At 40.1% G+C, this 27,128-nt stretch overlaps 3 protein-coding genes across 3 annotated transcripts in view; 1 reads left to right on the top strand and 2 right to left on the bottom strand.

Annotated features, from left to right (window-relative positions):
• Positions 1–27,128, bottom strand: part of LOC106039205 (LINE-1 reverse transcriptase homolog) — a 153,584-nt gene that overhangs the window by 20,628 nt on the left and 105,828 nt on the right. Inside the window, exons 14-16 of the mRNA XM_067002462.1 lie at positions 23,101–23,194; positions 20,659–20,736; positions 5,776–5,829 (exon numbers count right to left, since the gene is read on the bottom strand). The gene's annotated coding sequence lies outside the window, so the exon portion shown is untranslated. The remainder of the gene's footprint in view (positions 1–5,775; positions 5,830–20,658; positions 20,737–23,100; positions 23,195–27,128) is intronic.
• On the bottom strand, positions 8,403–9,600 carry LOC106037146 (inositol 1,4,5-trisphosphate receptor-interacting protein-like 1). Its single transcript, XM_048057292.2, has one exon. It carries the CDS (start codon positions 9,598–9,600, stop codon positions 8,692–8,694), a length of 909 nt encoding a protein of 302 aa, XP_047913249.2. The 3' UTR covers positions 8,403–8,691.
• C1H3orf85 (chromosome 1 C3orf85 homolog) lies at positions 15,482–25,348 on the top strand. The gene is made up of 4 exons (XM_048057309.2): positions 15,482–15,598; positions 23,020–23,168; positions 23,389–23,474; positions 25,240–25,348. The coding sequence occupies exons 1-4, from the start codon at positions 15,562–15,564 to the stop codon at positions 25,316–25,318; spliced, it is 351 nt and encodes a 116-aa protein (XP_047913266.1). The 5' UTR covers positions 15,482–15,561; the 3' UTR covers positions 25,319–25,348.

Here is a 27,128-nt window from a genome sequence, read left to right as displayed (position 1 = left end):
AGAGCATGAGAGACCCAGATTTCATTCTTATATATGTGCTATTTAAAGAAAAAAAAAATCAGTTTTCAGGACATCAACTAGACAGTGATTTTTTGGTCTAGATTTTCACCTTCTTCTGCCAGGAGTTCCCAACGTGCACTGATAAAACTAAAGGACAAATGCAGCAAGGCCTGTAGCAACTAGCTAACAAAACATGAATTCCAGAGAGAATGCAATGCAGGGAGAGCCCTGTGACCTTAAACACTTTAGGCATAATATAAGAAATGCCTTAAATAAGAAAAGATGGGAAAAGAATTTTAGGAAGGATATTTATCAGGGAAATTAATTTGGCTTGTGAATTGTAACTAACGTCCTGGTTTTACATAACTAACAAAAGCTATCAGAAATTTTCATTTAAATGAGTTTTTATTTTTATTTTTTCCTAATTACAGAATTAAGAGTTACTACTGTGCTTTGGACCTCTGGCTGCTTCCAGACATGTGGTGGTGCTACTGCTTAAAGCAAGCTAGATAGGCTTTGCTAAAGATCAATTTCGCATTTTATTCTTCTAAAAAATGCAAAGTCATCATTGAAACAACAGAAAACAATCCTCCCCAATCTCATATTATTTTTTTCTTCTCATAAAATAATGTGCAAATGTTCTTTATTGATTAAGGCATATTTTAGTTGTATAATAAATGGCTCTATATGCATGGTATTCCATTCATTTCAAGAAAATTCCCTTTAACCACGCAGATTAGCACTTATGTAACTACCTTACCAGAGGTCACCATGTCTATCGTCTAGAAAGCACAGAAGAAATTTTCTTTGTAGCTCACCACTACCCACTGGAAAGGAAATAAAAATATATACATAGCCAATTAATAGTGATTCAGTATTTGGGTTAAAAATTCTCCTTCACCCCCACAGTAGAGAACTGATAAAATATTCTCATATGCTATTCTAACCCTAGCTTTTTGTCAATTATTGCAGTTGTGTTCTACATATGGACGTATTTCATTTTGTTCCAAGCTGCACAGAGAGGAAACTCATCATGGCATCCCTTTCAAACCTGATGAGAGCTGTGCAATTGCTGGCCTCCATTCAAGGCTGCATCTGATGCTCCTGGCAGCAAGTGAAGTAAACCACACACATGGAGGAAGTAGGGAGGAGCAGAAGTGAAGACTTCTGGAACAACACAGCATTATGAAAAGATCTATTTTAAAACATGTCCTATAGAATAAGAAAAAAAATTGCTGGATTTTTATTGTTGGAAAATGGTGGTGGTAGGGGAATTAGACCAAGTAAACTCCAGTTCCTAGCAAGATCGATGTCCAGAACAAGTCTGAGGAGGGTCAGCTCTCTGCAGCAGATAGCCCTTTGCCATCAATGACAGAAAATAGAAAGTTCAATTTAAAACAGCTCACCTGACTAAATCAAAAACCCTTTTCTGCTAGGAAGCTGAACTCACAGTATGCTAACACGTTTACTGGTGTTGGTAATTCCTAGCAATATGCTTATACATCCAAATGAAAAACACAGTTTTGCATGCCTTTTGTTTGAAGCATAAAGACTATAGATGGTCATGGGGAGGGAAGAAAAAAAAAAGCCTCTTAAAAGGTGAGATCCATTTGACTGTGGGATAGTTTTCAAAGGGAAATGAAAATGTCATCACCTGACATTTCCAAAGCTGAGCTTTCAACTCCCAAGACAGTGTGCAGGCAGATGCATTAAATAGAAGAACTGGTCACAGACCAGTACACTCTCCATATGTTTCCTGGGGGGAATTAGTGTCACTTCCTCTATCACGGGGCTCACTGTGCTTACCAGTGAATATGTCAAGTCTGGTTGCTCGTGAGCCTCTGAAAACAAACACTGCAAAGTTACTGACAGAACCTTTAGGTTGAAAAATGAATCCTTCTAACTCACACCATCTCAAAAATAATACAGAATAAATAAATAAAATTAATCAAACAGTCCTTTGAAACAGAGGACTGCCTGCTCCCTTGTGACATCCCCAGAGAAAAGAAGCAGAACTTATGAAACCAGAACCCTGACTGAAGCCTGGTTTGGGGCTGCTTTAATCTGTTTTTTCTCTCCCCTCTTTTCCTGGTGCATTGCATTGCTGGATTTGTGCCACAGGGGCAGAAGCTCTCCCCTTCCTGCAGACACATGGCCAAGCATGGCAGAGGCTACCCCACGGAGTATGGAAACAGCAACCCAACACTGACATGCCCCAAGCCACCAGGATGCCAGGAACATGCCTTTTCCTAACTGCAGCCTTCAGAGCGTCCGAAAGCCACAGCAGGCTGCTTGGAGGAGCAGTCAGCTAGCGCTACTCCAACATAAACACATTGGTGTACGGCCTCAAAGGTCACAGTCTTAAGATCCTCAGCAATCTACAGCACTATCTCATATTATTTTTATTTAGAAACCAGTTTGTAAGTTGTGAACAGTATCACCTCTGAGGAGCTGCTTAGAAGGCAACACAAAAACACATTAGAAGAGGCAATCAGAGCTGAAGGCCTTTCACACATACCAGCAAATACAACCTCCTCTCCCCTTTCTCCCTATCTCCCAGGATGCAAACAGCAGGGAAAGAAAGGTTATTTCTTCCTTTCAAACCCAAGGCTGATCATAGGGTCCTTCCCATCTGAAGAAGAGAGAAGCAGCAGCAGCAGCAGGGACAGGTTTTGGCATCTGGACACGGTCATGGGCAGCCTGCTGTAGGTGGCCCTAACTGAACAGAGGGCTTGGACCAGACAACCTCCAGATGTCCCTTCCAATGTCAGCCATTCTGCACTTCTCTCCAAGCATGCCATCCTGGTCCTGCCTTTAGTAAAAGGGTGACGCCACTTACACAAATAGGGAATGGTCCCACTTTGACTGGAGACAACTGCAGGAAGAAGCAGATTGAGCCCCAGCGTACGAATCACTACCTGGCACACCAAATTACTCAGGGAAGTGGCACTGGACCTGCGCCATGGTGCTGTCAGCGCTTGGTGGCCACCATCCCATGTCTGCTTTCCAACTGCCCTGTGTCTGGCTCTTGTAAGAGGGAAGAGATTCCTGAAGAGAAGTTTTGGTTAAAAAAAAAAAAAAAGAAAGGCAAAAGGTTTTATTTTTTCCTTTAACAAGTCATCTACAGGAGTGGAATAAAGCCTCCTTGTGGAAGAGATATAATTTAGACTTCAAAGTCATTTGTATTCGTTTGTGGTAAGCTCAGCAATACTGACTGCCCTACAGCAAATGGGACTGACCAAGAGCAGTGAGCCCTGAGTGCCCTTCACAAGTTTTGTAGAATTAAGCTGTCTTTCGGGCAACAGTTTTCTAGGCTTTTTTTTTTTTTCCTTAAAAAAAAACACAAAACAAACAACTCTGGGTAGCAAGGTCTTAATGCAATATCTGTTTAATACAATTCTCCAAGAGGCACGATGTTCCTTGGATTTTATCCAAGCCATTTAGTTCACATACATATTGGAAAAAGCTGTCATGTCAGCAGCTAAGGTTGATATCAAAGAGAGACAATAAGAGGATTAAGAGGTGGAAAGCTTTAGAATGCAAGCTACTGAATATTTCACAAGAAATGAAGCTGAGAGTGCTACTGATGCAAGGGGAAGGTCAGAAAACTTAAATGCCTCAGGGACAGTTAAGAAATAATAAAATAACCATTAGGCATTCCAGATGTTGATATGCAGTTTTTAGTATCCCGGCTTTTGTACCAACTTGATTGCTTATCTGAGCGTACATCTGTGACATATAGCACTTATCAAGTGAATTTGCTGGGATGTGTCTACAGCACCAAAATGCAGGAATGATCTGACATTTGAAAGTGCCTCTGAGGCTGATATTTTGTCATTTAATTGCTCATTTTTATTAACACCTGATGTGGACAGGGTTCCACACCTCCAACTACCAGGGTTTAGTGAGAGATATGAGAGTTTAATTTCACAAAGACACTCCTTGTCACTGTTACCCCTTCCTATCTGATCCTCTTACGGAACGGTTAAGTGGATCTTCTCTATTATATCTTTTCACCATCAAGATCACATAGACTGAGGGGAAAAGAATTTTACAGGGCATTACAACTTTTTGGCAGCAAAGGGACTGGGCAGATAAGCCCAGGTGTTTTCTGTATCCTTATCAATGACAAGAGGCAAGGCACAGCAGGAATCTCTCCTTAATTGCTTCATGCTACACTTCAGTAATCTCACCTATAAATGTCAAGACACAGCTTGCCAATGGGCAATTCAAAGAACATTAGTTTCTTGCAAAGTAGAGAGGGACTTAAGCATTACATTACCCTTTAACTTACAAGTATCTCAAATAACTCTTCCTTCTCTCCTGTATCCAGCCTACCAGGAAGGCATTAACAGATGTGGATAATATATTTTATATCCTTATATTCTCAAGCTCCTGTACCACACTGATGAATTAACACCTTGTCAATATGCAGTTTCTCTTATACTGTGTTTTTGTGGCACATTTCACAAGAATCCCTCCCATCCCCCATGCTGTTTAAGTAAAAATATTCTACTACAAAAGTTGAAAAATGTTCACCATTTCATTTTATCTTGATGTAGTATTTCAGTCCTGCATCTAGGCATATTTTGAAAATGCTTGAATTATAAAGAATAACTTTCTAGCCCTCATGACTTTCAAAAGATTTATTTTTGTCTTGGAAATGGTAACTTGTTTTTTAATTAGAAAGAACATTTTTTGCATTAAATTGGGAACTACTTATGCTGTTTTTTTCACCTACATAAAAACTATTACATTAATAAAGTACTATTTCCCCATGTACAACTACTGTACTATTGTAGCATTATATTATGAAGTAACTTCAGCTGACAAGTTGCCCACAGTGTGATTTCTCTTTTATTCTTGATAGCTTAATTATGAAGTTATTTAGTAGTACCCTAAACAAACAAACAAACAAAGCAATATGCAGTAATGTAAATCTGTGTGCAGAATGAAAGAGAGACGGTAAATACATAGTCAGCCACAACTGTTCTCTGAGTGACTGTGGTAAAAGGACAAGCTAAATCAACATTAACTACCTACTAAAAGCTGGATCTTCTGCACAGTAGTTGAATGGCTGGTGGGAATTTTTAAGTAGAACGATTAATTGTAACAGATTACGCTAAAGAGAAAATGCCATCCTCTCTCCTCCTTCCCCCACAAAGTAACACGCCAGTTCCAACATAAGCTTTTGTGTTTAGAAGTGCTGGATCTAGACCATGATTCATTGTTTAACACAAGGAACCTACAATAAACAGGAACCTGGAAATCAAGACACCTGGAAATCAGAGACTTCAACCTATGTCCCCACCATGCCAACTCAGGTTTAGGTAGCTTACCAGTTGTAGTGCTGTTAATTATTTCTTTCAAGCAATCAGACAAATTGTTATAACAGTTTGGCATTTACTTTTCTAAGCTATGCTCTCCTATGAGATACAGTGAATGTCTCCAGTGTTTTCTAGAGATGGAGTAGACCCAGACATCAGTCACTGTTGCAGTAGTGAACACAGTAATGTAGGTTTGGTTCAATAAAATGCTTTTTCCCATTCCCATTAACAAACACAACAATAATGACAAAGCAAAACAAAACATTCTGATTGCACTGTTTCATTCAGATCTTGTTTCATTTGCCATTTCCTGTAACACTTTTGTAGAAAGTGGCTGAATTTTGTCAAAGTTTTTACCAGCTAGCTGTGAGAGAATAGCTTGCTCACTCAGTCACTGCAGATTCTACAGAAATGAAAAATATTTTGTTCTTAAAAGCAAAATACTCACCAGGCATTATCAAACATCTCAGCAGTTGCTCTGAGAAAGAAGTCATGAGTAGAGCTGAAATAAATAAATGTGACTGTTTTTAAGAGCTAGAAGTATTTAACAACAATAAAACAAATAAGCGTGTAGTGCTAATGAACATGAGCAATATCCTCAGTTTCAGGCATATGGAATCAGATGAAAGCAGCTTTGTCTGGTGACTCAACTATAACACATACATAATTGTGAAAGATTCTGTTGAGGACTTCTAAACAGCAAAATGCTGATCAAGACATCTAAACCTTTTTCTTCATTACATTTTAATTTTACTTCCATATTTTATTCTGTATATGTATTTCCAGCATTTTAAGCGTTGATGCACTTACCAGGGCCGTTTGTTACTGTATAGCTAGCACATATTTTTTGTATCTAGTACCAAAATAATAATAATAATAAATACAACAACAACAATAACAGCAACAGTAATAACAATAATAAAGTTGTGATGCTATGATGGAATGATCTATAAAAAGCTAGAGCTATACAGACATATTTTGTAATTGGTGAGATCAAACCTGGTTTCATACCTGTGCAACTACCTTCCTTGTGCATCTATCCCTGTTTTACCACTGTAGTGAGATTTAAAACCAGGCCTTATCTGCCAAGTGCACATAAGGATCAGTTCATCCCACATTCAGCAACAGCAGGTGACAGGAGGATCGAAGCCAGATTAACAGATGGACTTCACAGAACAAGGATTTAACTTGACTGTGTTAAATACACCTGTGGCATAAGTCACAGCAATAGCAGTTAATTCCCACTGCAGCCTGTAAGATCTCTAAAATGCTCCTCAGATTGCTCCAGTTATAGAATTTTTCATATTTCTCTTCAGGATGCTATCTTTCCTTGTTTTATGACAGGACTACGGGATTACAAACTATGGTTCGATGCTCAGTCCTATACGTCAAATCCAATTCTTTTGGCTGTATGCTATTCAGCTTTTAAAAAGAAGTAATAAAAATTGACTTTACCACTAGTTCAAACATTTATTTGTTTATAGATGTAAGAAATTGCTGCAGTATGTAAGTAGAAAGGAGATGACAGCACAAGATTCCCCCAGCAGCTTTACTGTTTTAGCTGAGAAACATGTTAGAGGAAACAGTCATCAAGTCCTGCTCTGGCTAGATCAGCCTGACTCTATAAACACTGCCTAAAATCCACACAGGGCTGGCAGCAATATGGATTAATTTCTGGGAGAGAGGGGACTTAAATAATTCTGCATTTCTAATTGCTTTAAGTTGCCCAAGTTGCACCCACCACAGTTCTAACATCACAGCCAGCAGAAAGGCAAGAAAAAATTACAGAAAAATTACTACATCAGGAGGAACTTTTTTTTCTGCTCCGAAAGCCATGGTTGCTCTATCACAGATCAGGAGTGATAGATTAGAGCAGCCCCAAGAGCTGTCAGCTAATATCTACACCACAGCAAGATCAGAGAGCAGCAACCTGTCTGAAATGCTGTGACAATTTCTGGCTGCCACCACGAGAACTGCAGGTTATGCTACCGTAGGAAATTTTAAAGTAGAAATCTGAACTTTAAGAAACAAAAACAAAACAAAAAAAAAAAACACACAAGACTACATAATCTTGTATACAATAGAAAGTAAGGTTTCAGAAGATAAAGTACTGACAGACTCTTAGAGATTTTTTTTTTTAGCATTGCTTCAGCTTTTTGTCTTGTCTTATGTCAACCTGTTTTCCCATTACACTGGGACAGCTGCATTCAGGTGAAGAGAGAAGGCCAAGATCAGAGTTGTCAGTGGCATTGAGCTGGCCACTCAGTTACACCCTTGGACCTACACTTGAGTTCAATAGTTAAAAAAATAACAGCCTAGATTCAAATGTTTGTAGCTCCTCTAACTTCCCTATGCATCAAGGACACCCACTATCCAATGAAAACAGGATAGTCAATAGGAACAAAATCAGATGTAAAGCATAACAAAGTTGCTGAAACTGTAGAAAAACACTATACACAACAATGTAAACACTCTGAGGACGTTAGAAGTTTAGTAATTACAATCTCAGCAAGAAGAGATGTATTTCTTAGACACTACAGTTGTATGAGGGTCAAGTTCACTTTGCAAATGAGGTGAAAACTCAAAGGAATGATTATCTAACTTTCCAGGACACTTCCCTGAATTTCAGCATCTGTTCTTAAACTCCGTACTGATAAAAAGGAAGGAAATAGCAGTTGCTGGTTACGCTAGTCACTCACCACATATTAAGAAAAAGAACAGGAGATTTGGGCTGATGGTTGATGCTTGTGAGGGTGAGACTCAGTAGCAGGACTTGGTGAGAACAGTTGGGTTACATGACTAGAGGGAACAGACTCAAGTTGTGGCAGGGAAGGTTTACGTTGGAAATTAACAGAAGTTTCTTCTGAGGAAGAGTAGTCAGGCATTGGAACGGGTTGCCCAGGGAAGTGGTGGCATCACTGTCCCTGGGAGGTGTTCAAAGAAAGGTTGGATGTGGTGCTTAGGGACATGGTTTAGTGGGTGATATTGTTGGCAGGGTGATGGTTGGACCAGATGAACTTGGTGGTCTTTTCCAACATTATTGTTATCTAGGATGTGAGCATATTCTATATTGTAATTACCACGTTGTGGGCACGGTCTTGGGCAGCCTGCTCTAGGTGGCCTTGCTTGAGCAGGGGGAATGTCCGTGTTCCCCCACAAGGTACTGCACAGACAAATGCAGACAGAGTGTACGTTAACACGACCAATTTATTGGCCTCTGCATAGGCTGAAGCTCCTGGATGGAACGGAGTCTCTCCAAGGGTCTGGGTGGTCACTGCCCGCTGCTAACAGGTGTCTCTGTTGCGCTCATGGAGAAAATGGTATTGTTCAGCAACACCGTGCTGATGGTGAAGCCTTCCAAGGCCTACTCCAGGCTCAGGAAGCAGTCTGAGCCATCTATCTGCACCCTAAGCATGAACTCGATGGAGAGGGTGCTCTCGGAGACGCTGGCCAGATTGATCTTGCAGTAGTGGCAGGAGGGCAGCACTGTCAGGCGGCAGTGGTGTGACTGCAGCAGAAGCTCCCAGGTTGCTTTCACCAAGGCCTGGAACCAGCGGGTGGTTTTCTCCACGTTCAGGTAGGAGTTGGTGCAGAGGGTGCGTAGCAGGCTGGGCTCCTGTCTTCTCCTCAGCTCGTCCTCGGGGTGGTGGAGGAAGCACAGCATGTCCCCCACCAGCCGCTCCCTGGTGCAGGCACACTCCAGCTCCACGCGCAGGCCAGGCTTCCTTGCTGGTGTCTCCCCCTCGGCGCCCAGCTCTGGGTGGAAGGCATGCCCGGGGGGAGGCCTCAGGGGCACGAGCAGGCAGTAGAGGATGTTGTCCTCCCAGGCACTCCAGCCTTTGTAGAGGCAGCCCACGCCGATGGCCGGCTGCAGCCATGGGTTGAAGAGACAGTTCCTGGACAGTCCTTGGCAGGCACCAAGAAGTTCCTCCACCAGCTCCTCCACCACCTTGCACTTGTCAGCCATGTATGGCGCTGGCCACTGGGTGCTATCCACCCAAACCCTGCCCAGATCCCAGGTGTCATCAAAGTCACTGTCTTGGTCTGCATCATCGTTGTCCTCCTCCTTCCTTATAGAGCTGCCGTGTTTGCTGCTGCTGCCTGGCCCACGTCTCCTTCTCCTGAGCCAGTGGCAGAGCCCAAAGATCAGGACAAGGAGATCAACCAAGGTCCAGAGCTGCCACTGCTTCAATGCAGTGAAGAGCAGATCTCCCAGGGCCACCCCGCTCTGCTCCCGCTTCCTCTCCTCCATCTCTTGCAGCAGCCGAGCCATGCCCTGATTCAGCTGTTGCCCAAACACCACAGCAGAAGCATCTACCCCAACAGCACCCCAATGTGGGTGCTCCCAATTCACCCACAGAGCAACTGAAGTCTCGCAGTACTTGGTGAGGTGCCCCGATGACCAGAGGGTGGTGGACACCACCAGATATTCTCAAACCCTGGCCCAGGGCCACTCATGGATGGAGTGGCTTCAACAGACAGCTCCTGCCCCTGTTCGCAGCTGTTCCTCCTGCCCCACAGGAGCTTCCCTAGAACCTCCTCCTCCTCAGACACCTCCGACAGGTGAGCTCAAGGCGCATCCAGCACCTACTCCTGGAACTGACAAGATAAGGAGTACGTGTCATTGCAAGAAGAGAGTTTTACACAGTGCAGTTTGGGGAAAACATGGTGAGTTAAGGCTTTCACTCCTCCCTGTGTGAAGAGGGCACTCAGCACTCGTAAAGGTGAACAGATCAGAAGCGCTTAAGTACAAGAGCAGCAGGACTGGACTGATGGTGCTGTTCTGCATGGGTGAGCATGGGCTCATCAAGAGCTGTAGCTGGCTGGAATAAAAACCAAAACCAAAGCACATCTCCAAGCCAGACGGTGTAAAATGTAAAGTCCTGCTGTGCTAAATACCTCACTGTATGCCAGCAGTCTTACTTCAAAACACTCTAGGCATTTGAAGTAGTGGTCAATAAAAGACCTGTTAACTTGCTCAAGTTAGACCTCCCTGTAGCTCATAGTTCAATTCCACTGCACACAGATTTATATAAATTGCCTTTGCACTGTCACCTTGGAAAAGCAGGGGATAATGAATTCATGTCAGGAGGACAGTTTTGTAGAGGCAAAGTCGCCAAAAGGATGTACTTAACCATCTTAGCACACTGATGGTGACGCTGGAGGGGCGTCCTCCCCTGTACTGCTTGCTGCAGTAGGAAGCAGTGTGCTGCCCCTGAGCACATCCCAAGCACCACGCTGATGGCAGGTGTTTTCCAAAACTTGTGCTATTCTGAGGTAATGAGGCAGAATACAGAAACAGAAACTGAAAAAATGGAGCAAGGAGTAAGTAACCAACCCAAAATGCTGTAAAGCCCCCAGTTCTTTCCCATAACTCCAGTCAAGGACCCATCTTTTGTATTGAGATGCTAGCAGCGCACTCACTGCAAACATGCAGAATTCTGTATGCAGAATTACATAGCTGAGCTCTCCCTTTGAGAGAAAAGTAACAGAAGAAACTTTACCCACATGATTGTCAGATACAGGGTTCAACACAGTACATAGTTCACCTGTAAATTTTAAAACTGGTTATGAAATTAAGGTATCAAGAATCTATCAAGGAACATTAAATGCTAAACTACTGCCTCTGCTTTCAAATTGTTAAGCATAAGCTGATGATTGTACAGGAGATGGAAGGCTGTATGCAGTGTTGGAAACAGCAAAGGTTGCTGTTTTGTTAGACCCCCTCTCTGTTGCTGGCCACAGTCAATCATGGACCATCAGGCTTCCAATTTAATCCAACATGACAGGTACTTATACTGTGATCCTAAGGCGCAGACTCTGGAAGAGGATTCTCTTAGTTTGCCTTTGTGCTACATTCGTGCTCAGTTTAACCAGTCCAAATGAGGTGGAGAATATAGCAACAAGCTGAGGTAAAAGAAACTCTAGGGCTCTTTACTCTGTTAAAACATTCTGTTTCTTGTCCTTATAATAGACTGCCCCAGGATGGCATACAACTTTTTGTGCAGGCTTTCACTGCTCTGTTTTGAGAGAAGGCTTTCACAGACTGCATATGTTTTATATTCTTTCAAAAATTACCTTGCACTTGTCTCATCTCAACTTCAAAAAGATACCACAGCAACAAAACAGACATTTGAAAATACGAAGTTCAACACTAATATAGGCAGATCCACTTAAGTCAGAGACGTCTTAGAGATGAACAAACAGAAGCGGTAAATGTTAGACAAACTGAAACAAATGAGGAATTTGATATTAAATCCCCCAGAAGATGACATTTCTCAGCAATTACATAGCAGTTCGCAAAGTCTGTGATATGTGCATTATACTTAGCAAAATCGGACCAGAAGAGTTAAGCTACCTGCTATGATGTACAGGTGTGAAGCAAGTGCCAAGAAAGAAAAAGGATGTGTGATTTTCCAGCTCAAATTGTTCAGGTATATCTTCCTTTTCATTCCCTAAACCATTCTTTATAGACTGAGCTCCTACCTGTTTGCTCATTCCCTATAACCTTATATGTAAGCTGGTTTAAATGAACTTGAAGCTGTAAGTGGTCTTAAAGATATTCAGCTCCTCTGTGTCTCAGATGTTTTTATAAATTTGCCATTTTACAACTATTTCACTAGTATAAAATACATCGAAAAATATTTAAGGATATAGGTGCAACACTATATAGCCAACAGTCAACACTCTTGGTTAGTTTGCTTTTAAAACAGGCCCAACATCTTTTTATCCTTCTTTTCCTAAAATTGCACAAAATCATTTACTTTTTTTTAACTTTTTATTTAAAGAAAGAAAAAAATTATAACAATGGGGGAAGAACCTACGTTCTCTGTCCTATCTTTCCTCTGAAACAGTGATTTACTGTCTAACGTTACCAAATTTAAAAGACAAAATGTTCTGATCTTTTCCCAACTTTGAGTTCTCCTGTTTGAAGCCTACCTTACAACTTATTGATAAGGTTGGCACTATTCTGATAGCCTCAAATGTTGCTTTACATAATCTTACTTTCAAGTCCCTGTAACTCACTTAAACTTTTATCATTTGGTCTGCCAGGTGTCTGCCTCAGCTTTTTTTTTTTTTTCCTTTTTTTTTTTTTTGGAAGAATTTCAGCCAATCTAGCTATTTCTACAAACAAGACAAGGATGTGTGGGGGGAAGTTTAACTTGCACTGAATATTCTGATGACAACTCCTTTGAATAGGTTTTACATGCTTTAAAGTAGGGAACAGAAATTTGACAAGTGAGGGAGGGTATCAAATGAAAATGATATGATGATTCACTCCTCCATATGAAAATTTGAGCCATTGGTCCAAGTTATAAATCTTCCAAAAATTGCAGCCTGCATATCTGTTAGTGATTAACAGCTAAAATTCTATGTTCAATGAACAAATGAAGACATTCATGTTTTTTTTTTTTTTTCTTACTTTTTAGTGATATCCAGATTGCCTATATAATGCCCTCAAAGAGCATCTAAGAACACATCTGTCTCGTCAAAAGTTTTTGAATGCGATCCATCTGGACATATGCAATCCCTAGACTAAATATAGTGGTGTTTTTCTTCATATATACACATGTATATACGTATATATTTTTATATTACAGGGTTTCACAAAGTACACTGACCATTAACCACTGAGAGGTGGTAAGAGTGGGCAATAGCAGAACTGACATGGGAGGCTGGGAGATGGTGAATCTAACAGCTTTATGCACTCTTGGATGTGGGAAGCAGGACATGTGAGAGGAGGAATCGAAAAGAACACTTGGAAATCACTCTTCATGTAAGAGACTAATAAATTCTTCAATCTAAAGTTAAGTTTTACGAGCATAGCGTCATATTATATAAAATTGCATAGCATGCAACAAGACAGAAGAAAAATCTTGAGGAAAGAAGGCAGATGTAGGCAGGCTGGGCAAGAAAAAACATGAGATGGGATGGACTAAGACCAACATTAGGCATAGAAGAGACTGTGGTGTGATAAGGGATGAAGGAATTAAAAGCAGGATGGGTATGCATGTGTCACGAATCTATATTTCTGAGACTTGCTGTTTGCAGCTTAGCTGCTTCCCAAATCTTGTATCAACCCCTAAGCTGGCTGACCACTAGTCCTCTCTACAGCAAGGCTGTAAGCCTTGTAAGACAATAAGCCTTGTGTTCTTCTGAACTCAAAGCTTGGGTCTGGGTGCATCAGAGTCCCACTGTGGTCTGTGGCCTCACTGGAGGACTTTCCCTATAAGAGTCAGGGTTTTATCAGTAAAAGATTCCCCAGAACACGTGGCAGATTTTATGTGGAAATGGCAAGAGTGAGGATGAAATTTTAAGTTCTGGAAGACTAGACTTAGAATATTAAGGGTCAGTTGGGATCCATGGCCTCTGTCTCTTTCATTTTTTTTTTTTTACTGCTCCTCCTGTTCCAAAGGAAAACTTTCGCATCTCATCATCTTGCTTCTGAAGATGAGATAGAAACCGTATATACCTTGGGTCTGTGTTTCCAGTCCAGCATGCCTCCCTGTTACCTGTTCCCAGGTAGCATCAAGTCTTAGTGGCTGCTAACATCTCACTTGGCCTAGGCCATATCGCTGACATTTTTCCTCTACCAGCAGACTGCACTCTAAAATACAGATAACTGCAATGAATATAAAATGACAGGCCAACATATTCTTTCATACTTTATTCTGTTATGTATAATGAAGGTAAAAAACAAACAAAAAACGTCTGTTAGAGGCAGCCTGCATTAGAAAGGCAGGTCCATGTAAGATGGAAGTATGGAACAGGATGGAAAATACAGCCTAGAAAAGTCTGAGTTAAAAGGATAACCACAGTACACTCCTCCAGCATTTATTTCTTGGGAATCTATAGTTGTTGAGCACTTCCGTCACAGACACCTGTGCCACCCCCATCCCCTTCTTTCCACCTTCAACACTAGTCCACAAACAGGCTGCCATCTAACGTTTAGTTTAGTAGTTCAGAGATGGAGAAGGCTGATCCACACATCCTGAATTTGGATAATTAACAGTTATTGTTAATGTGGCTCCAGGGTGCAGGACACCTGGCCTCTATTCAGAATTGGCTGTTGGTTCTTTTTAATTGTATGTATTTATTGTCTTAAAAAGTACTAAAATAACAATAAAGTTGTGAAGTGATCTATTGCAGTTAATGTTTCCACTGTTAAGCCTGCTGTTCAGTACCCTCCCCTTCTGCCCACCCCTGTGTAATGACAGAAATGATAAGCCTAAAAGCATAGCTAAACGCCATTTTGTTTCCCAACAAACCTTTGCTCCATCCACTGTCTAGACTGCACGGTTCCTGCCATGAACATAAGGATGAAATACTGCTGCTCATCACCATGGAGTCTGGCCCTGGACCTGTAACATCAGCAAGGTCTAATTGCCTGACGTAAAGACCTTCGTGCATACCTGTAGGGGTGAACTGCAGTTCACCTCATCTTATCTCAACATGTGATAAAGCTCAGCTTTTCCCTGGTCTGTCGTCATCAGTGTAGGTGAACTTATGAAGATAAATTGGTCAGTGGTAAGACAACTGTTATTGACAGAATTGTACAGAAAAAGGCAAAATTTAAGTGTGTGGGGGGAAAAAGGTAAGGCAGCATGAACTCATGGTGTCCCACACTCTTTAGTTTCCCAGCACCAGAAGGCAGCAACAAGAAACCCTGTGATCTATGTCTAGTTCAAACAAGGAACCTACCTCCTTGTTCTTCCCTGTCCTAGTGCTTTCTCAGTCAGTTTTCTCACAGGTTTTTATTCTCAATCCAAGCATTACATAGTGAAAACATACTGTATGCTTGGGCACTGCTCTCAAGTTGATTCAAACACCATCTCCCACATACATCATACAATAAAATGATCACTTCCATTACCACAACAAGGGGAAAACAATCATGCAGAAGACTGACTCAGACACCTGCTGTGTTCACTGAACACAGAACAATCCCTATGCACTATTTCATGTTACAAAGCTTATGCAGAAGTTAATGTATCTGCACAATAATGAGCCATTATGTCTCATTAGAAACTCTGCTGGCAAAGTCCAAAGTGTACAAACAGAGGCATACAAGACAAATCTGAACTAAGCACTGTACCCTGCCCTCTGCATGCACCAACGGTTGACAGCTATCCAGTCAATGATTTATAAACTTAAAGATAACAAAGTATAAAACTGTATGACTGCCTCTGTTTTATAAAGGAAACTTTCTGGATGATTTGTGAAGTCTCTGAAAATGTTACACATTTTGGTGTCTTCTCTGCTGTTTACAGGTAAGCACCTGGCACCCTGTCTCATGTCATTCCATTCTGGCATTTTAAATAGTCAGCTGGCAAAAAGAAACCATGGTACCACTGGAACAGCACGGATAGAAGAGAATTAACTGGAAATCACTGCAGCGGAACATATGGGAGAGTGGGCGAGCACAAGGCTGCATAGCCAAGTCTGTGAAATAGTCTTGATTCTGCTCCTTGTGATTACTTTAGAATCTCTTGCATATTAACCTCTCAGGTGTTAGGACTGAGGACACATTCCTGACCGAAAGAGATTCTTATGGGATGTTTCCTCGGCTGTTAAAATTTTAACAGTTACTTAATGCCTTTTTTTTTTTTCTTTCCCTCCTCCCTCTCCTGGAATCTTCCTCAGACATTGCTCTACTTTCATCATTTTTTGCTTGCAAGAAACACACAATTTACACACACTTTTTTTGGACTAACAATGATCTGTTTCACAAGTGATTTCTAGATGTCTGATTTGAAATTGCTTAAGGGGACTGACTTTTTAATTTAATTTTATTTTTTTAAAAGCTCTCAGTTTTTCTGATCATTGGGCCTTTACAACACCCCGCAACCAGGGCACCTAAAATTAAGATTCATTCTGTAAAACTTGGAGCAACGTGAAAATGGATGGGGCAGGGCAGCAGCATCAGCAAAGCTGAAAGAACACTTCTTCAACAAGCACAGACTGCTACAGTCAATGACCAGTGACACACATGCTGTGAAACTTATTTATTCGTCAGTAAATTAAAGCAAAGCAGGGAGGCACTAAATGACTATAGACTTCAGGTGATTGCCTGCATCATGGAAAGATGTCCATCAATGCATGCATTAGAACTATTTCTTAGATGAGTGCTCTATCAAGACAAGATCTAAGGCAAAATGATGTACATAGACTTAGCTAATACTCAATCACAAATTAATTAAAAAAAGTGGTTTTGTGATTTGTGAGCACCTTCAGGTGTGCTCTCACTTTTGGGCCAAGCTCTCTTCCTTCTTTTATGTCCCTAAAGTTTGGTTGCGATGAAGATGTGCAGGAAGGGAAGGATGTGGAGAGAGCCTCTCTCTCTTTCTCCCCCCTACATGTGAGACTACAATTTGATACCTTCCTCTCCCTTTATTTGCATGTCATGATCTGCTGTACACCTGAACTTGGACTATTCCTGGGTACTTGTCTGTCTGCTCAAACCTCACCTCCTTCCCATGACAGGCCCCCAGGACACATGCAGTTCCACATGAAATGAAGCAAGTAGGAAAGCACCCTGCTGCCCCTTCTGTGGGAGACTCTTTGCTTTATCTCCCTTTTTCCTTTGTCTTTCACAACAGCCCTGTTTGCTCTCTCTCCCATGTTCCTTTCTTTAAAAGGTGAGAAGAACTATTTACTGCTGATTTCTAATGGGCTCTTAAAAGTTTCATTGATCACTGGCAGCAAAGAGTTCAGCTTTTCATTAATTGTGAACACTTCCAGAAATGGCCAAGGTGGTGGTGAATTAACACAAAGCCTGTAAGGTTCACTAACGAGAACCTGACACTTCATCACACCCTCAGCTCAGCTGCTATAAATCATTCTCACTATTAAACCATTTCCACACTTCAGGAATAGGTTTTCTGAGACATGTTCTGGACCTCTTTCTCTAGTCTCTAGATAGTGCAGCAGCAAGGGAAGGAGCATGAGTGTGATGTGCTGGCACTAGGATTGCTATTGAATTCTCTCAGTTGCCTGATTGGGGTGTCCTGCCCATTCACTTGAGGTTAAACTGATGGCCACATGTGGATTTAGGAAGGAATTTTCACCAAGACCCACTGAGAAACACCATGTGTTTTTAATCCTTTGTTGCAGGGGAAGTAATTCCTTCCTTAGGATTATCCAGGAATTTTGCCAAATTCCCATTATTTTACTCATACCTGACAATTTTCATGACCCCTGGCATCGCTCCAACACAATTCATAATTCAGCACACAATTCTGCGTTGTGTCTGTAACTTGTCTGTCTTTGCTGATGAGGAATGAGGTATTTGTAATGACTGCTAATGACTGAGTTCTCATCTTCTCAACCAGAGTTCATGTTCTGTATTGTAAAATTAAGAACTGTTGAGGAATAAACACTACTGTACTTTAAAAATAAACAGATGAGACCAAAATTTAAAAACTAGAGGGATATGCACAATGTTCAAGCAATTAACAATCAATGACTTAAAAATGTTGTAGTTGACAGGTATTAGAAAATCAACCTAGTTTTCACATGGGGTATGTATCCTGAAGAACTTAAAAAACACACATTTCTTTTTCACCATTTGCAGAAGCAACACTCAAGAGTTTGATTTTAGTATAACTGTGCTTGTCAACAGGGAAAAGGCAACACATGGCGCAAGGTGGCCTGCAGAATCCAAAAATGTACCTCTGCAGCCACCCACCCATGTATGTAAAGTACTGACAGACAAACACGTTGATTTCCAAGCAGTGCCACGCAACCTAGAGAAATACTTGCGTGAAAACAAAGCCAGCTACTTCCACTTTTCTTTCAGTGCTTACACTGTTGCATTGAGACATGCTGAATCCTCAGGTGTTGCAGAAAAAAATGACTGAAAATGAAATAATATTCTTATTAAACATTTCCTAGATATTTTACAGCTTGTGAATATATTTTAGATATGATTAGAAAGTCACAAAAAAAAAGCCAAACCAAAACACAGCAACCCAAGACCAAGTCCTGGAGTCTGGCTTTATGAATCTTTTCTGGATTTAGAAAGTTAGACACCAGAAATGTGGAGGTCCATTCTGCTTCATTCCTAACTTTAAGAAACATACCTGAGCTGCAATATTAGATTTATCATTTCAAACTACCCAATGTCAGCACCAGCAGCCTCAGCAAGGTTGAAGTGTCCAAGGCTGAAGTTTAGCTCTGCCTAAGTGCTGGCTTTAAGTGTTGATAACACTGGCAGCCTTACCCCTGTGAGATGACATTTTGACCAGGCAATCATCGAAGCTGATAATAAGAATTATTAGCCTAAAAGGAAGGGAGTCAGAGCAATTGCCAACTTTTGACATTTAAATTCCACTGATATAAATAACTTCAGCAATGGGTTTTCACGTTGTCAGAAACTTGGAATAGTCTTCAAAAACCAGGGAGAGAGACAAACAGCTCCAGTTTATATGACAATGTTCACAGAGAGCAACTGAAGTGTTGCTAAGTAATTGTCATTTTTTTTTTTGGTAAATATCACAGCAAATCAGACATAAGCCACTTTTCCCTGTGGTAGACGCACACCAGGGATAAACTGTGGTCCCAAGCCTTGACATTGCTTCTCACTACTTACATACTGCTGCTGATCTGGATAAAAAGGTTCCCTGTAGGGGGGAAACATTCTATCCTAAAGCAATTTTAATGGTTTGTCTTCTGATTATTTAGCTCTACCATTAGACATGCAAATGGTGGCTTGCCTGCTCTCCCCAAAGACTGTTAAGCATGCTGTCTCCTACTGCTCAGCTTTCGAAAAAGAAAAAACATATCAATTAAATGGGTGCCTAAAGAGGCGAAGGTGTCAAAATTTAATCCCACGCTCACATTTCTCTCCATGTGAAGTGGATCATCATGCATTCAGCTGATTGAAAAAGAGCTCTTCCTAGGAAGATTTAGTAGTTGCACCCAGCTAAACATTCTTTCTGAAAATCTATCCTTGCACAATAGAATTAAGCTTCTGTTTGAGCCTAGTATGAAGAGATTTTAATGCACAATAATTCAAGACGTATGTAGTTTGATTTTGCTTGTTATAGTATAGCACTTTCTAATTATTATTTTTTTTTAGATTGGACTTCAAACCTATTTGATATGCCTCCTCCTTAATCAGTGTTTTTGACATTCAATACTGGATTAAGCTGCTATTTTGACAAAGATGACAAGAGTCTACCACTGTTTCTTCTCTGAGGTTTACTGGTGTCATACCAGTTCTCCTTAATATTAAACAAGATGCTTGGAAAACAGCATAGCAATAATGTTTACTAAGTTTTCCCACTGGACAATCTGTTTAAGTGTACAGGACAGACAAAACTACCTGCTGAAGGCAGTAATTACATGTTTCACATCTGCTTGAGAAAAACAGCCAATTTTTCTATAATTAGCTTTTCATACAAGAATGCTGAGTCAATCTAGAGATGAAAGAACCACTCTAGCTGGTTACAGTTGATGCAGCCCTTGTAATAGTTCACGTCTGCACACATTCCTTGTGTTTTTCCCTTTGGGCCATTAATCCCTAAATGTGCTTTTCAAATAACATTTATCTAAAGAGAAAAGAGGGAAAACAGCGTTGAATGAAAACATTAACGTAGATTTTGCCTGACCACTCTGAACAGTGAAAATTGTTTCACTACAATTTGAAATTCTTCTTTTTCAGCTCAATTTTATGCGTTGTGAGCAATTTCATTAACTCTTATCTACCCACCTGCTCCTACCTCCCTCTAGTCTCATGCCTAGGCACTCTGCACCTCTGTTCTCCCGGCTTTTGACAAAGAGCTGCACATGCAGCCTGAAGTCCTCCAGGAATGCTGTTTCTGAAACATCTACCTGAGCAACAAATTCCACAAACTTTTACTTGGGCATTCAAAATGTGGGGAAAAATTACACCCTGTCTGAGAAACTTAAACTGAGGCAAGACAGAGGTTATTTGCTGAAGACTAAACGCTGTATTTAAAGGGGCTACTTGAATAGAGAAATCTGGTCTGATGCCCCCAGGTCTATGTTTAAGCTTTCAGACTGCTTTCTCTGAGCTCTGCTAAAGCACAAACAAATGTGCACCCCTTTCTGTCTGAGTAGTTCCAGTATATGCCTGAGACCAGTAAGGCTCTTTCCAGTTTCAGTAGAAAAGCATCAACCAGAGTTGTTCTGCAGGTGAATGAAGTTTGCCTTGTTCAGGGAAGCTTGCCCCATTCAGAGACATATAACGATCCTTACAATAAGATGAAGGGAGAACGAGGTAAGCCTGAAGGATTAGCGTGAATGTAAGACATAATAATTGGGGGAAGAACAGAATAGAAAGAAAAAAAAAAGTAAAATCACTTACCTGATTATCTTCCATGTTACTCATGTGTCTTCAGAGGGCCCCAGCAGCTAGGGACAAGCCCTGCAAAGACTGATCCATCTGCAAAAGGTGAGAGGTGGAAATGTTTCAGATAGCATAGTAATTATTTTTGTTATGGCTTTTACAGCATATAGAAAAGAACAAAATCTGGTTGTGAATGGGGGCAAAAGATGCTAAAGGCAGAGCTGACACCCTGCTCCCCCTTGGGGCAGGCAGGTGCCGTTTAATCGAAGTGAACATTTGGTAGAGTTAGGGATAGAATTTCTCATTGGATATATGTGCAGTCAGAGGAGACTATATGTCAAAAATTGAAAGTTAATACCCTTAAAAGCAGCACTCTGCACCACAGGAGACAAGAGAATACCTCATTGTCCCACCAGTACAGCTACAAGCTCACTCTGTGAAGATGTTGGCAGTGGGAGGGGGGAAACACAGAAAGAGCTGCTTAATGATCTTTTTTGTAGCTCACCATGAAGCCAGAAGGCCAAAACACACATCAGTGATTAAATTTAATGTTTAATGGCCCCACTAGCTATATATACACATTTAAACAAAAGTGAAGGCTGTTACTAAGCCAATTTCTGATCCCAGTTCAGTTCTCAGTCCAGAAACGTAATCATGACTTTACAAAATATTTAATACCAAAACACCCCCCAAATTCACTAAGGGGAAGTTAACAGCTCATAGATTTTCTACTGGATAATAGTAAATTGCCAGAGATGTAATGAAATTTGGCATGAGCTTAGTTTTATCTTGCACATTTCTGGACAAGAACTGTAGCAGTTTAATGGATAAGTGCAAGCAATATGATTTTTCTTCTCCAGGCCAAAATTGTATTTGTTTTCTGAAGTACATAAGTGGCTATTGCTTAGTTTCCTAAGGGAGAGAGCAGCTTGTACAAGTGTCCACACCAGAGAGGGTCACATCTGAGGGTCTGAACTTCGGTTAGCCAGTGGTTGTTCACCTTTCTAAGGTGAGTGTTCCTTGGAAACCCCCTCCCATAAGTTTCTGCCTCCAGTTTCTGATTATAGTAACTTGGAACCTGAAGAAACTGAAGTGGAAAAGAACTACATGGACATTCATTGCTTCCTATGAAATATTTCTATAGAAAATTTACAGAGTTAAGAGATAACAACCACTTCCACTTTTTTGTTGTTGTTGTTCATTACTGTATAATCAGCATTTTCTCACCTTTTTTCAAGCATTTCTCAGCTATGAAAAGAGACAACAAACATCCTGCCTCACAAATCTGCTATATATGTGCATTCAGCATACATTTTTCCTGTTTGAAAAATTGAAGAGTGACCGTATTGCAGGTGGTCAGGCTTGCTAACAAGGGACCTGATTCTGCTGAGCATTGTGCATGAAGGCACAAAGTTTAAGTTTCTAGTAGAAAAACTGAAAATATCATGAATAAAAGCATTGCAGAGTGGTCAGTGAGGTGGCAGTTTGCCCTGCAGAGCTCCCATTGTAACATACAATACATTAGAGTTCCCATTCTTGCCCCATGTGTACCAACTATGTGCAGGACATCCTCAATTGTCCATTTCAACCCACTCAACTAAATCAGAGCACAGGTGTTTACTGACCCTGGCCTCAATTTGGCTGACTTATCTGAGTTCGGACTTAATCAGCAGCTCATTAACAATCACATATTTCAGACTGAAGTGTTATTTCAGAGCACTTTAGCCCCAAATTAATTTAAGTCTCAAACATGGAAGACTAAAAGAAAAGCCTTTTGCTATATCAGGACCTTTCACATGAAGTTAATGAGGAATTCAGCCTCTCTCTCTTAGGCAGAGCTGTCATTTTAAGAAGATCTGCATGAAGTTCTGAATCTGGGATGACCTCAAAAGCAATGTTATAACAAGACTAGAAGTGCAATATCCTTTGCCCAAACAATACTTTACATGCAATTTCTACGCTGCTACTAATGAGAATAAATACGTCTAAACCAGAAGGTTTAGGAAGTGTAGTTAAATTCATAGGTAGCTAAAATTAAAAAAAAAAAAAAAGTAAGCCTTTCTCAGCACACCTGGAACTAGTGCAATTCCAGTCTAAATGTTTCCTTTAACCAAACCTAGTATTAAAATTAAAGTAGTACTGTAATTTGATTGCCAATTTATCCACTTTGGATTTACAGCAAGATAATGATTTATAGGAGCAGTTTTATTAATTTCAGGCTTAAAGAAATATATAATTATTTCTGAAGATCTAAGGTAGGACCATCTTTGATTTCTTTTAAATAAAGTGCAATTCCAAAGAAGTGTTCCTTCTGTATAACTTCTGTATTTTTAAGTGCACATTCTAAAATATTTTTCTAACATTACAAGTATTGCTCAGCTTCCATTTCAGGTGTCCTTGGAGTACCATTTCTGACAGAAGAATCAGCAAATCAGTTTATACGACTTAAACGACACTTACCATATTCTGAGAACTACTGGGACCCAAGCAGCAGCCAAAATACGTGGGGATATGCTGTGATTGAACAGGTATTTCTTCCACCATCTTGCAGCATCTATTGAAACAACAAAAACAAATAAACAACAACAAAATCCAAAGTGCAGGTCTTGGACTGGCGTGTAACAGATAAACCTTTGGGGAAGGATGGAAGTCTGATTTATCAGTGCAGGCAAGGTTGCTCAATAGTCACACGTTATTTAATCAGTATCAAAGCTCAGAATCATCTTTTTCTGTTTTGATCTACTCCAGGTTAGCGAATCATGGGCAGCTTTGAGAGAGACAGCACAGTACTACATGGACTCGAGATCTTTTGCCTTTGATCCACTGATTACCAGGTACAATGGGGTTCCTCAGTAGAGTATTTCATAAGCTTACAATGCATATGTAAGATATGGAAACAGGAAAACTGCACAATACAAGACTGCTGGTATCTGGATCTTCGCAACATATTTATACACATTAACAAAAGAGATTATAAGAGATCTTGAAAATTAAAGATTTGTTTTGTCATTTCAGTTTTATAGTTATTTAAACATGGTCATTTTATTGTTTTAAGAATGCTTTGGAGAAATTCATTGAAGTCTTAAAGTACTTTTTTTTTTTTTTTTAAAGTTCACAAAAGCTGAACTGTGGCAATATATCATAGTTGATTTACAACGCAGATGAAAAGCAATTCATGAGTAGAAAATCAGAAAAAACAAAAATACACATTTATTTTGGTAACAAAACTATATTCAATGCAGAATAAAAGTTCAGCTGAACAAAACGAGATGTAGTATTTGGCAAAACCAGTATTTATAGATCAGCACATAACCATATCAAATAAAGTGTCTCAAACGATCATAGAGGAATTGTTAAGACTATGTTAAAACATACACATTCTCGGGACATAATTTTGTCAAATTTAGGAAACAATTGCTAAATGACTCAGTTTGGTAAGCATAATGCAGAATACATGTGTTATTCCCGTGAAACACTTTTCATACAAAGATATTTCACTCAGAAAAGGCCAGGAATGCGTTTCAGTGCTTAAAATAGTTGCCAAGAAGTAGTGATCTGATTAGTCTGACTGTAACCACCAATAGGAAAATGGGTAAATTTCTTCTCTTAATGCACTTTACATTGAATATATTTTAAAAATAACTTTTTGCTCACTTTCAGAAAGAAAGCTTCATTTTGAAATGTGCTTTTTTTTTTTTTTTTTCTCCTCTTCAAAGTGTTCTTTATTAGATAAGAATTTGATTAGGAGATACTCAGAATTACCTTTTTAGGACTCTTCCACCTGAAAGGTGGAGCACAAGCAAAAGTGCAAAAAATAGCCAAAAGTGACAATTTTGCTGTCAATCTTTCAACTTGCATCCTTGGGCAGCTGAAAGGAAGCATCAGGATATTCTCTCAACTTCCAGAACTGATACAGGCAGCAGTGTGCTTGGCTGCCAGCAGTCACTTCAGTCTCATCACAAATGTGAAATTACCTGAAGTCACTTTGCTTGGTTTTCTGTGTGTGTAGCAAAGCAAAACAGAACAAACCCCCAAACCTGTCTTTTCCATCAGAAAAATGCCTAACTGCCTCTAATTATCAATCGTCCAATCCGTGCGTCTGAAGGCTGTGATCCTGACAGCTGTCAGGCATACTCCAAGATGAATTATTCCTCCAGAATGATAATCCTTATGATTGCCATATGACAGGATTATAACTAGTTTACAGAAACACATTTGTGGGCACTCCCAAAGAAGCACATTTATGATTTCAAAGGGAGGCTGGTTAACTCCTAGACTGAAATAGCCTTCAAAATGCTAGCATAGTAGAAATTAACATCCAGAACTTTTATAAAGGCATACAGAAAAACAAACAAAACTAGAGTTTTGAAGAGCATTGTGAATAACAAAACAACAATTTTTGACCTCATTGTTCATATTTCAGAGGCAGCCAAGAAAAGCAAGCCTATACAGCATATGCAGAAATCTGTTTCAGGGACCATGTTTGCAAAGGCAAATATTTGCAAAAGCTGGCAAACACGAAGACCAAAGTTGCTGACAGGATCTTTAAGTAATTTTGTACATTTATTTTCTAAAAGAAGTTTATTTCATCTTTTCTAGCGACAACATCAGACCTTACACGGACATGCTACAGCAGTCTGGGACTCACCTCCAGCAACAGACAAGGACGAGCAATTAAATTCTGTGCATCTTGTATCTGGCAATACTAGGACATGGTGTGTTATCTATTTGCCACAAATTACTTTACTTCATCCCACTGTCTAAAACCACAATTAACATGCACAGTCTCTCAATGACTATTTTACATTCATCAGTAGGAGTGAGATGTAAGTCATGGTAAACGGAATAAAGAGATGAAGACAAGGCAGTCATTAACTTTTACCAATTAAGTTTTAAGCAAAAGAAACCACTTGTTTTTTGTAAAAAACATTTTTTTTGACTAAATAATTATTTTTAAATACAATTTCCTAACAGGAAACCACATTTTTCTTCAGTATTTTACTGCAGATACATTTCTGAGAAGAAATTAAGAAATGGAAATCAGTTACTGTAGCTGGGTAGGAAGTTGAATATATTTGCTCCACAGCTGACTAATAGAAAGAATATGCTTTCTATACTTTAATTGTATTTCCATTTTTTTCCCAAGTATTGAGGACAAATTAGTAGGTGTTATAGTATACATTCATATTGTGTGCTTTGCACATTTAAAGTTCTGTACTTGGTGTTGAAAGCCAAAAATGACTGACACTAAATTACCAGGATAAGTTGTTCTTTCTTACCCCATGGAAGTAGGAGCTGGTGGAATTATTTACAGCTCATTTTCTAATAAAAAGGGTGATGACGGAAGTTGTTCCTCCCCCCCCCCCCCCATATCTTCAAGTTTCCTCATTCTTATCTGCATAGAAAAAGAGAACCTGTTGAGGAAGGTGAAATGTATGGTTACCTTCAGAACAGGGTATGTGAAAGAAGGTAATAAGAAGGTAATTTCCCCTCACTTTTTATCTCCAGACAGTGGATCTGTGTGTTGTGGGTCTGAGGTTCCTTCTGAATGTGTGCTGTATGATGACTGGAATGAATGTGAAGATAATGTTGGATCTTCTAAAAAAGGAATGCATATTCTGACATTTCAGCTATCTCCATCACACTACTAGGTATGAAGCTATCCTTAGGACATTATTAATTTTCCTTCATAGGACAATGGGCCTGAAATTGCCATTATTCATTAGCTGAAATGGAAAATTCATTAAGAACTTGAAAGAGATAAATTAGGGGCAAGTTCAGTATCTGCCATGTAGAATTTCACATCTTCAGTCATGCTACTTAATTACGAGAAGTTCATTCAAAGATAAGGGATGACAAATGATGTGTAGACTAGTAGACCTCACTAGTTAAATACAGTGCCTGGCCTTTCTGCTCACCTTCCTCCCCTGTGCTGCTCGACATTGGGTAAGCAAGTGCTGCGGATACTAAACCGGTCACTGTTTTCCTCAGTAACAGCACACGCATGTTAGTTACCGAAACTTATCAGCTTGTTAGCAAAAAGGAGGATAGCAAGGATATGTATTGTTTTTTAAATTAAACTAATGTAAAGTTAAAAAAGAAAAAGATATACCTCCTCCAGCTGTGCACCTTGCTGGTCCCAGAGATACTCCTGCTCTGCAGGCAGCCATATCCAAACCACCTGTCCATCAGTTCCTAAAGGGCCGTTGTTTTCAGCCCTGCCTTTCTAATTGATGTTGTTGCTGCCAAGGCAGGGGTTTGGGATCTGCCTGAGAACTGGCTGCAGTTTTCATGCCTGCACAGCAAGCTAAACCAAAATGGGACTCTTGCAAATGGACAAGAGACATCCCTGGAGCACGGGCGACAAAGTCCACCAATGAGGTGGAAGGTAAAACGAAATGCGTCTTACCTCATTTACTGTCAGCTGCTGAGGTAACTGCCCAGTCTTTATGAGCCATTTTATGGTTGTCAGAGCAATAAAATTAGAC

The sequence above is a fragment of the Anser cygnoides genome, chromosome 1 (assembly GCF_040182565.1).
Source record: "Anser cygnoides isolate HZ-2024a breed goose chromosome 1, Taihu_goose_T2T_genome, whole genome shotgun sequence".
Taxonomy (NCBI): Eukaryota; Metazoa; Chordata; class Aves; order Anseriformes; family Anatidae; genus Anser; species Anser cygnoides.
This window is presented reverse-complemented; position numbering and strand designations above follow the sequence as displayed.